This window comes from Pocillopora damicornis, chromosome 10, assembly GCF_964200805.1.
Source record: "Pocillopora damicornis chromosome 10, jaPocDami1.2, whole genome shotgun sequence".
NCBI lineage: Eukaryota > Metazoa > Cnidaria > Anthozoa > Scleractinia > Pocilloporidae > Pocillopora > Pocillopora damicornis.
The window spans coordinates 7,914,265-7,926,489 of NC_142679.1; the positions used below are offsets into that span (position 1 = coordinate 7,914,265).

Consider the following 12,225-nt stretch of genomic DNA (forward strand, 5'->3'; position numbering starts at 1 on the left):
TTTATCATCAATGGAATGTTTGACGAAAATTCAGGGACGAATGTTTGCTCTTTACCTATATAGGTGAGGTACCACACATCCACCTTAAAAACCATCCATCCGGATTTTTATGAGATCTATAAACGGAACCTTTTTGAAAGTCAGTTTTTTTGGCCGATTTTTTCTCACACAGCGTTTTCCGCTCTATTGACCTGTGTTTAAGTCTCTCATCCGACCCTAAATCTTCGGAGAAAGATTTGCTTAACTGTTAGGGCAGCGTGTTGAAGTGTGTGTCAAATGATCGTCCTTATTCCACGCGGTTAATGAACATTAACTCAGACTATCCATTCTATTTCTTTTAATTTCCTGATCTGTCAACTGATAACTGTACAACTTCTAATTTATTAGATCACTCCCCGTTCTCAGTTAATATTACCAACAAATTAAAGTCTGCTCTTAAAGTCTTTTTTTTTGCCACAATCTCTGCATTGATTAGACCTGTTCGTTTATCCCTCTTTACCTAACTAAAAAAAACTTTTTTTATTAGTGAGTTATGTAATAGATAAATCAGTAACTACATGCAGACACGGCCTTTTTCTTCATTTCTTATAGATCCTCACACACCTGCAGATCTAATAGATAAACTTTTCATCGGAATACCTTTAAGATTAAAGAAGAGCGTGAAATAATGTCCGCAATTTGACATGAATATCCTAATTCAAGAGAGTAATGATGCCATACCGAAACTTGGATAATTATTGATCCATATTACCGGAACTTATTATCACAGCCCGCCGAGTTTACTTAAGACATCCGTACGCATTTTTAAATATCTGAGAGAATACGATCACCCTGACTGGTCAAAAACCTATCTTTTATAGCATCAGTAAAGAAGTCCATTTTATAAATGCAATAGGCGGCACATTCTATCGGTTTACTGGCTTAATAATCCACTTAGGATGTTGGAAGAACACGAGAAAAGTTTGTGGATCACTCGCCTCCAAACGTTTCTCGTGTTCTCCCAACATCCCAAGTGGGTTATTAAGCCACTAAAACGGTAGAAAGTGTGGTCCATTGCTTAATTTTTCCCTCACTAAATTTCTTTTTGTCGCGATAGTAACTATCAATTAAAGCTAAAAAAAATTGCATCGAGGATGCATGGTTCCTCGCAAGGTGGTTTTCAGATCCCACTAAATAAACATTGGTATCCACTAGAAAGCATCCGAGAATGTTCTGGTACAGTTTTAGAAATAACTCATTGAGGACTTTCGAATTAGATTCTGTCACGGATACTAGAAGGAGAGATCATTTCTTACGGATCACAATCATATCACAACTTTTTATCTAAGTATCGTATCTTATGTCTGACATTTATCCCTTTTGGGAAGTTTTTCTTTGCTAAAACTAACAATGTCTCCCAGTTTTTAGTTGGCACGGTTTCGAAAACCTCTTTCAATGACGTAAAAAATGAAAACCCGAAGATTTCCTTTTATCGAAATACAACGTTAAGCATTCAGTCAAAATAATGCTTATCTTTAATGTCGTATTTGCAGCTTATGTTATCTCTTTGAGCAGTTGGACAGTCTCGTCTACTGAGACTGTTAAGCTATAAATAATAAAAGCACCACTTTGATATGACGTTACATTTTAATATTGAAAGCCTTTTTTTGTAATCAAAGATTTATGTTACATAAGCCCATTTTCGTGCTGTTGGGATGATTTCCCTAAGGTAGCTATGATTGCTTGCCTTCGACTACACTTGCCATCATGCACTTGCTATCATCTGGTAATAATATGACGTGGTAGTATACAGTGTAGCTATTTCATACATGTTTTTAATTTGGCATCAGACAACCTTTCTCCATCAGTGGTAGCTGATAAAATATTCAAAGTGGTTAGCTATGAAAATTGCTTTTCAGTTCAAGGTCTCAGTCATAATCGGCAGGAATTTTTACGTACTGTTCAAATGAATGAACAAACAGAAAAACAACGTCTGAAAGTAATTTTAAATTTTTGATATTCCCCGTTTGATCTGACGTAAACTCTCTCCACACAGAGACCGCTTAAGGAGTTAAAGAAATATTGAATTGTATTTATAAATTAAACCAGACGTTTGTGACAAAAAAAACCTCCTTCGATTTATGTTATGTAAGATGTGGCTGGTGACACTCGTCTGTCTTAAAACAGAACTATTTTATTTGCTTATCCTTTCAGATCTGTTTACCAACGCAGTTCAGTTATAGATTTCTCAAAAGGCATTTTTAAATTTAGTTGTAGGATCGATCAAAGAAATCATGATTTATCATTGAAACTGCACTAAAACAACATGAATGAGAACGGAACACCGAGGGGAACAGAAAAAAACGGATGGGGTAATTTTTTAGGGAAAGCGGTAGTTACCCAATTTTAGATATTTACTTCAGCGCCAAACTAGGAGCACTCAAAATTGTATTTAAGAAGAGAAAAAGATTTATCGGCATCAAAATCGACTTCAAAGAAGAAAAGAAACAGAGCAACAAGTTTTGAAGACTTCTCGCCGATACCAACAAGAAATAACAAGAAATTGAGTCATGGAAGTTTACAAGGTAAAACAATGAAGGTCCTAGATATTTTCAAACGTGTTTGTAGAATCCCTTTCATTTTTCTATTTTATTCCTCGGTCAAAGAGTTTTACTCGGCAATAAGACAGAGGAGCTGCCTTTTTCTTGTTAACTTATTTAAAAGGCAGAAAAAATTGAGATCTCTATTAAGATGCAATTTAATCGTGAATATCACCATAATATATATTGCTAATAGTGAATTGACGGAGCTGCTATTTTCTAGGTTCTTGCTATTTTCCTGGCAATTTTTCTTCATTTTGGAAATGGTCGGGCAATTGCATTAAACAAAATCGGGCATAGAATCGAAGATGGCGGAGATCCGTCCACGCTAGGTGCTGCCGCATGGAGACAGAAAAGGTCCCCTGGTGACGAGCCCAGTTGTTACACTGGTAGACATGCGTCACTCACATTGCCAAGCAACAGAACAGTTACTGTTCCCATTTGCAAGGCAATTACGTCTTACAAAACAGCATGTGTCAGTTCGATGGCAAACAACAACAACCAAAGGAAATGTGTTCCATCCCATATAAAGTCGATGGAAGGGGTGGCGTTTAGTACAGCCTGTTCATGTGCACCATAGAAAAGCTAAAACCAAAGACTTTCCAACTCTACAGTGTGTCAGGAACACAGGAAACCCATCATTTGTTTCGACCACCGAAAGTTATATTTTTACTTTCAGTGATTTTTTATATTTATTAGAGAGTATTAATATTTGTAAGTTTGTATGAAGCTGATCTTCAACAACGAAACTTTTGAGGAAAACGACATCTAGAAAGATTTTTGTCGTCATTTATAAGTTATTATTGATTTAAATTTATTCAGATTTATTTCACTTGAATTCTGTCCGGTGAAACTGTAATGAAAGTCTAAATTATACTGATTGCTCGCGTATTTTTATTTAGTATACGAGTGAATAACAAAAATGTTATTCACAAGATTAATAAATTCTTTGAAATTGATATGTTCCTACTCTTAATCGTCTCCAATTTTTTACTGTAGTGCCGTTTGACAATGTTTAAGAGAAAATCCCTTTCATCGATGAAAAATGATCGTGCAGGACTTTTTTAAAGGATCGTTCCTAACTCTTTCTCGCTACACTTTCGCTTCAGGCATAGTCTCGTACCCAGACCTTTTACGGCGATTTCAGTTACAATTTCACGGTAGATTCTGGGTTCGAGACTACTCCTGGCCTTACTTCTGTTTTGTCGATGCGATCACCAGGATACTTGCATGCTTTCTTTGAAAGCAGTGTAATGAGAAAAGAGCTGAAATTTATCCTAAGGAATGCTGAGGAATAATGTCCATATATGGTTGTTAACTTGGTCGCTTTAGTTACTTTAATATGGCTCAAGAATCAAAGTGCTCTGTGAGCAAACTCGGGAATTGACACATGATTTTTTGGATTATGTTTAATGTTATCTGGTTCAGGGAATTTTGAGGTTGATTGTCATATCTAGAGTAAGAGCAGTAGTTCAGTGTTCGCTAATGTAGCAAAGAAACAAAGTAACGTTGGAATAAGAAGGCATTACAATTGAAATGATCATGCTATTGCATTTGACAAGGGTGGATGATGTCATGTGTTTTAAGCGTATATCATTTCTCTTTCTGGTTCAAAAGAAAAGGTTGGAAGTAAATGTGGGTGAAAAGTGAAATTTACTGTCTATCATTATAAATATTAGAAAATCAAGGCAATACTGTCTTAATGAAAATATTAACGATTCCCTCTTTATCAAATGAGACAAACGGGAATGAGTTTTGAGTGATATAACTAAGCCAAGACTGCCACCGTCATTTTGGATCTCCGCCTGGGTAGATTTTAGTCACGTGCTAGGCAACGTATAATCGATAACAAGATAGAATTTCATTTCAGGTCTATTTATCGACTTTGTGGTGTGTAACTTTCGCATTTTAGTACGTAATATGTATTTTGAATCATCGAATTGTCTTGAAACGTAAGAGAAAATTGTTCTTTAAAAATTCACTGAAAATCGGTAGCTAAAATTGTTTGTTTAGGTGTTATTTTATTTTCGTGTTAACTTGTAATTTCGTTAGTCGCCGGCATCTTCTGTTGCTTCACACAGGAAAAAAACACGATACGACACGTAATGATCGATTTTGTCCTCAATCTCACGCCGTAACAGAAAATTGTGGAAACACTGGAAATTAAAAGCTTTTGAACATCTGTAAACTCCGAGCGCTTCGCAGTAAGTGATATTTTCAATGAATCTTCGGATTGTTTTCAAGTTTAAGGATTGTAAATTACAATTTTATGAAAAACGAAGGTTGTTCCGTTATTTCAGTGTGAATCTTTGAATGCCTGCCAGTCGCTGGCGCCGCTTGTTGAAACTAAAACGAAAAAAAAAACTCTTTTAAGATTATCGTTGGCTTCTTTGTCACCCCACCACTATTCTTAGCAACAAAGGTCGCCATTTCGCTTGTTTATTGCTCGCCAAAAACTGTCAAATGCACTCAAAAGCCTAAAATCGAAAAAAAGTATACAAGAATCGACCGAGCGAGGGAGCGAGCAACCGTATGCCGTTCCCCACATCGTATCTACAACTCGCTCTTGCGCATGCGCTCAATTCACGAGTTAAAAATGGCGCGGAAAAAAGCGCTTTTTCCCGCACACAGAGTTAAACCAGAGGGGCCCTGGGGCAAACTTAAAAACGGCAGCAAATTTTCTATCGTGGGCATTGTGACCATGGCGAAGAGATCGAGTTTGGACGAATTTTCAGCAGAATACTCTAAGGTAAAAGAATATTTTTACTTAATCCATTGAAGAAATTCAATTTATGGCATTTATTGGTGATCTAACTCACAGAGGATATGGTACTTTGGTTTGTGTAAATGTCAGCTGAGTGTCCGTGACACGAATCTACTAAATTTTCGTTTTTAAAGGGTTCCAAACTGTAATTACATTACTGTATAACAAGTTGGTCCAAGGGAAAATAAGTGAGTCTCTAAATTATGTTGTAACAATCACGTACTCAGGTTCGGCATCGCAGAGCTCGAGAACAACCACCAATCGATACTAAGGAAAACGTGGAAAAGTTCCAATTGATCGAACTTAGAAATTTATTGTAGACAAAATTGATTTTGAAAAATCATTAATACTACTAGTGTCCGGATTGGATCATTAAATCCATAGAAATTGAAACATCAAGTAAGTTTATTTTACAAAAGCAGTAGACCACACTTTCTACTGGTTTACCAGCGTTATGGTAATAACCCTCTTAGTTGTTGGTAGAACATAGGAAAAGTTTGTAACTCGCTTGCCTTTAGCTCGTTGTTTGGAAACTCTTGTTCTGTTTTCCTTGTGGAAAAAGGCCCTCAAATATTTTTCATGCGGATTTCCATTTATAGAAGGTGCTCTACACTGAACAGATTTTTGAAACACTCTTCATCATTCTCACTGCTATGAAAGAAAAATATTAAATTGATCAATCTTTAAATAGTGCCTTAAAATGTCTGAAAACAGGTGACAAAACTTGACAGGGATCCTGAACATCCAAGAAATCTTATTCCTGAGCTATGCAAGCAGTTTTATCACCTGGATTGGGTTACAGGAACTGGAGGAGGGATCAGTATCAAATATGGGTTTGTTTGTATTATTGCTCTTATGGTATTTTTGACATTTTTTTATACACCCTTCCTTTGTTTTTGTAACTTACCAGCCTGTACACCAGATATATCATGTACTTATTGACCATGTACAGACCAAGCGCAGCAAGGACTGTGTGTCATGACGGAGAGCCAAATATTTTCCCTCCAGCCTGACCAAACTCAGTCAATAAGCATTTTATCTTATGACCACTAACCGTTGAAAATTAAAATAGGATTGAATGTGATTCCTTGATAAAAACATTTCCTTACTTTTTTTGAGTCTGGACATTAAACTCACAATTCATCTAAAACTGCAGGAATTTCTTTTTACTCTTTCCTATTTTCCTACTCTGCAACAAAGTGGAGTAAGTACTGGGCTTGACACCTGTTTTTGAGACCTGGCCCTAGACAGTCAGCTTTTACAATGGTTTTCTATGGGATTGTGCAAGTGGGGCAGTATTGGTCATATGATAATTTCTGATGTGTAGGTGGTAAATATTCTAATCATAATGTACTTAGGTAAATTGGTGATGTTGAGGATTAAGCCAGGAATGAGTAGTATATGGACAAAATAGTTTGTTGTTCTCCACAGCACTTCCCTAGTCCATATTTGCCATTTCTAGACTTTTATAAATCCAAAATTACAATTAATTTTAAAACCCTTTCACACATCTTTCACAGAAGATGTTTCAGAGGACTTTAGAAGCAGCCTTGTTTGTGTCAAAATTCTTGTGTCCAATGTGTTGACAGTAGTGAATGGAGAGAAAAAAGGCTGAGTTGTATTTGCCTTGTGATCAGGGCATGAGTTGTACTTTACAGCAGCCCATATTTCTGTTCCTTACCCTGAGGTGTATCATTTGGCATGATCAGACATTCTAGCAAACACCCTCTCCCCCTCCTCCCCTATTATCCTTGGAAGTTGTCGCTAGAAGGCTCTTTCATGTATTACCCTTTAAAGCAATTATCTTTTCCTTGAAGAATATTCAGAGCATCAAGTTAGCTAAAAAATAGGCTTCATGACATTTCCACGTTAAAAGTTCTTATTTGTAAACAATTTTTGACATTATTCTTTGATTTTGACAGTAATGAAATCTTCATTGCACCATCAGGGGTGCAGAAGGAAAGGATAGAGGTAAATAGTTCATACTTTCAGAGCAAAAAAGCTTTGCCAAGCTGTTTTTAAATTTATTTTCATTTCTTCCTTCACTCTTTAATGAACAAAAAATTATGTTAATACTAATGGCCTTATTAGACAGTCTGCAACCTCATAAAAATACTTTTTTGTTGTTCTTTATATTTCATATACAACTGTAACTATTGAGAAAACACCAGTTGTGACTTTACACATTCATCTCAACACAATTTGATTTTTTCTCTTATGTTTTGTTCCTTGTAGCCTGAAGACATGTTTGTGTGTGACATGGATGAAAATGAGCTTTGTTCTCCTCCTCCAGAGTAATTATAATTTCAATACATTCCTTAACATTTATCTGCTTTTAAAAAATGTGAATAGAGAAATTAACCTGTACTTTATTTATTATGTCATCTGTTATTTCTAACTTAGAGTATTTTCTGATTCATATCACACATTACAGGAAGAAACTCAAGAAAAGCCAATGTACTCCTTTATTTATGAATGCCTTCACAATGAGAGGTAACCACATACACAGTATTATTACACTTCATGGTTCCATTTAATAATGAGTGAGCAACACACCAGAAAATTTTGTAGCCAATGGAGACAAATCTGATCACCTGTGTGCAGAATTTGCCAGCAAATTTTTTCCAATAATTGACTTTTGCAGTGTACGCCATTTTGAATAGTATTATAATGATGAAAAATGTGTGAACCAGAAAAGTTGACTTTAATTCACAGCAATAAGCAAAGAAAGATGACAGTGATGGGTACGTAAGCTAATGATAGTGAATTTTATATACAGTAAGTATATCTAGTGAGACTGATATTAGCCTTTTAATCATGATCAGCCAATTGCTAAAATTTGCAAAAATTCCCATCCCAGCTTGTAACGTACTGTGAGCAATTCAGTGTTCTTTCCTCAAAGCAGTTGCTTGTTTATCATGTTAGGAGCTGGAGCAGTGATTCACTCGCACTCCAAGCACTGTGTTATGGTCACTCTACTGTACCCCGGAAAGGAATTCCACATCACTCATCAAGAAATGATTAAAGGGTTGAAGAAAGGTACAACAGGTGTGAATTACAGGTGAGTGAGGAGGTTTTGTTTTATTACAGTGTTGGGGTAAGGTGCAGAGTGTTTAAGTGTAACCTTATTCCTGAGGTGTTTGTTTTTCAAGAAGAAAGATCCTAGGAAAGGAATTAGTTCAAGGTGTCTTTTCTCACTGTCAAAGATGCCAAAGGTTTGACTTTTCCACCTTTGTGGGATTTTGTGAAAGGTATTTATTATACCCTCAAGAGAGAGCATGTGAAATCAGTTTCTTTAAAATGTTGTTTTTGGTGAGGTTCTTTCAAGTCATATTTCTGTGAAGTTAAAAGTAAGTTGTACATAATTATTAATTTTATACGAGTCATTGAAGATTGGAAGAATCTTTTCACATCTGAGAAAAAGAGACTGGAAAGTAATTCTAAGGGAAGGATGTTATTATAAAATAGGTTTTTGTCAGGAATATTTCTAAGGGGAAGGAGATACAAGTGGTTCTTTTTAATAGTAGATGAAGAGCCCTTCCTTGAAATTTCATTAAAGGTGAACTGAAATCAGACAAACATTTTTTCTTTTTTTTTTTTAGATATGATGAGGAGCTTGTTGTTCCTATAATTGAAAACACACCAGAGGAACGAGACTTGAAGGTGTACAATGCTAGGATTTAGGGATTGAAATATCTGTACTGACTTTTGTGTGTATCCTGCACATAAAAGGTGTTTTGTATTAGGTATAAGTGTTAATTCATTAATGTTTAGTAATACATGAAAAAGCATTGAATTTAAGTACAACACTTGGAGTGAACCCTGAAGTCAAATGGGGATCTGTAAGGCAGGTTAACCTCTAAAAACTATTGCATTAGAATGTAGTACTGGTGCCTAGTAACAAATTTAATATATGTGGAGTTTATATGAAATAATTCATATTTGTACTGCGGTTGTAGATGAAAGTGGAAATGTGATCATCGCAGTAAATTTTCCAATTTAAGCAATTGGAAAGAAGAAGCCTGAAAAAAATCAGGGCTTCAACGGGATTCGAACCCGTGACCTCCGCGATACCGGTGCGATGCTCTACCAACTGAGCTATGAAGCCACACATTGGGAGCAAGGTCAATTTATTGAGTTCATATCTTCCCGTGCAGTGAAATGATGTGGAGTTTATATGAAATAATTCATATTTGTACTGCGGTTGTAGATGAAAGTGGAAATGTGATCATCGCAGTAAATTTTCCAATTTAAGCAATTGGAAAGAAGAAGCCTGAAAAAAAATCAGATATGAACTCAATAAATTGACCTCGCTCCCAATGTGTGGCTTCATAGCTCAGTTGGTAGAGCATCGCACCGGTATCGCGGAGGTCACGGGTTCGAATCCCGTTGAAGCCCTGATTTTTTTCAGGCTTCTTCTTTCCAATTGCTTAAATTGGAAAATTTACTGCGATGATCACATTTCCACTTTCATCTACAACCGCAGTACAAATATGAATTATTTCATATAAACTCCACATCATTTCACTGCACGGGAAGATATGAACTCAATAAATTGACCTCGCTCCCAATGTGTGGCTTCATAGCTCAGTTGGTAGAGCATCGCACCGGTATCGCGGAGGTCACGGGTTCGAATCCCGTTGAAGCCCTGATTTTTTTTTTTTTTCAGGCTTCTTCTTTCCAATTGCTTAAATTGGAAAATTTACTGCGATGATCACATTTCCACTTTCAAATTTAATATAATTATTCGAAAGTAAACAACTGAAGACAAAGGTTTTGAGACAGCTCTGTAAAGTCATGATTTGATATCTCAACAGCTTTATGGCAGAACTTATTTTATCTGTTTTGGTTTAATTGGTGCATGCATTTGTATGCATTTATAAATAATTTATGAAGTAGGAGGATTGGAGAGCACAAAAGTTGTGTAAGAGTTGCTCTAGGTGCAGCTGTAAGTAATTCTAGTGTCTCACATGCTCACCAAACTTTACAAGTGCTTTATATCTTGATGGTGGCACATGACACTATTGTTTCATAGCATTTTTGACAGGAAATGTTAATGATTTGTTGAAGAACATTTATAATAAATGTGCTAAGCTTCGTTATATTCACTGACATAATCAGCATGTTTAATAAGAGACAGTGTGAAATGTGCTCACACTATTGAATTTAGGTAAATAAATTTTCCAGCTTGATGTAATAGGTATTTCTGACTATAATGACAACTCATTCAGTATGTCTTTACACCCAAAAGGAAAGTATGGCAAAGGCCATGGAGCAGTATCCAGACTCTTGTGCAGTCCTTGTACGTCGACATGGAGTGTATGTCTGGGGAGATACATGGCAGAAAGCAAAAACAATGTGAGTGGTATATGTGTGATGAATCATAACTTACAGATTGTGATGTATAATATCAGTCTAATAAGTGTTTATGGTGCAGCTGAGGAGATTGTCATGTTGTGTCTCTCAGTATTGCTCAATGGCCTTAAGAGAGATTCTACGAAAAGGTACAGTCAGTACCTGTTTATTCTCCTGACTGAAGGGTTTACTGTAGGAAAACTACTGTCACTAAAACAGACTAAGATAAAAACCTAGAATTCTCCAAGCGAATTCCTCATTTGTCACCATCAGTACCAGTCTTGTTTTTTTGTGTGTGTTGTTTGACTAGCCATGTTTGTTAATCCATTACATCCTAACATCAGTATGCATATTCTCCATACTGTTCTCAATACATTTCCCAAGATGCTCACCAGAAGAATTTTGAGCAACAATCAAGACCTTTTGTAGTTGGTGATCATTTCCTTTATTCTTGTAACCATATTGTGTAATCCAGGGGCAATATTAGTAGGAGAAAGTACATGCTAGTCACTCTTAGGAGTTTAAAGGGTTTAATGTCTGAACTCAGTTTACTTACTTCTCTATTTCAAATAACTTCTCTTGGATTTACAAATTTAGTCCTTCATGTGAAGCCTTCCTAAGGCTTTGGATTTTAGTTATTCTTAAGAAGAATTGGAGTGTTTTGTGTTACCTTGTTCTTTCAGTAATAAATGACCTACTTAAAGTCCTCTAAGGAATGAATGCATCACTTAAGTCAAAGAGGATAATTGCCAAAAAAACAGTTGTACAAGAAACGAAAACGAAATTTTATGGTGCCTAATTTGTCTCTTTTTGGACTTTTCCACATCCTTTTTCCCAGGTGTGAGTGTCTGGATTACTTGTGCGACATTGCTGTACAGATGAAGAGTCACGGACTGGATCCTACAGAAAAACCAAAACCCAGGGAAGATATGGACAATGGGATCTTATAGAAGGACATCTGTTTAAACTGGTTTACATTGTTGACCATACAAATATTTGTAGCTTTATGGTAAATTTGGCCTGGAGATACCAGTGCATCATGTATACAGGCAGCAAGGTGGTGGTTCTGAGTGCAAGGGCTTGTGGGATACGTGATAATGATGATGATGATAAACTTTTAGTATGAAAAAGGGTTTCCTACAAAGAAATTTTATAATAATGGTCAAATGAAATTATTTCATTTAAGAAAGTCTAAGTACGGTAGGTTGTAAATATACCAAGAGTTCCAAACTGCAAGAATACAAGTGATGAATTTAAATAAAATTTAGACGAAAATATTGATATTTATTGCTCACAGCTGCACGTGCAATATTAATGAAAATCATGGTAAAAAATTCTCATATGAAGGCCGTACGCCATAGTGCGAGCATGGCAAGAAATAACCCACACGACCCACACTCCTAGACACATTTGTTGGGGCCCTCTGCCTCCCCTGCCCCTCTCCTTGTTGGTTTGTAAGATGGCGCAGGAACATTGGCGATTGATAACCTTGGAGGGGAGAGAGGAGTGAAAAAACCTCATAGTCGT

The 12,225-nt window shown here is 36.2% G+C and overlaps 2 protein-coding genes across 2 annotated transcripts; both read left to right on the forward strand.

The window, feature by feature from the left end:
• Positions 1–2,344: 2,344 nt before the first annotated feature.
• On the forward strand, positions 2,345–3,536 carry LOC113668247 (uncharacterized). Its single transcript, XM_027184129.2, has 2 exons — positions 2,345–2,564; positions 2,803–3,536. Exons 1-2 carry the CDS (start codon positions 2,550–2,552, stop codon positions 3,157–3,159), a joined length of 372 nt encoding a protein of 123 aa, XP_027039930.2. The 5' UTR covers positions 2,345–2,549; the 3' UTR covers positions 3,160–3,536.
• Positions 3,537–5,251: 1,715 nt separating this feature from the next.
• Positions 5,252–11,973, forward strand: LOC113668252 (methylthioribulose-1-phosphate dehydratase). The gene is made up of 9 exons (XM_027184135.2): positions 5,252–5,328; positions 6,058–6,176; positions 7,266–7,314; positions 7,579–7,637; positions 7,778–7,836; positions 8,269–8,404; positions 8,946–9,006; positions 10,595–10,701; positions 11,537–11,973. Exons 1-9 carry the CDS (start codon positions 5,281–5,283, stop codon positions 11,646–11,648), a joined length of 750 nt encoding a protein of 249 aa, XP_027039936.2. The 5' UTR covers positions 5,252–5,280; the 3' UTR covers positions 11,649–11,973.
• The last annotated feature ends 252 nt before the right edge of the window (positions 11,974–12,225 follow it).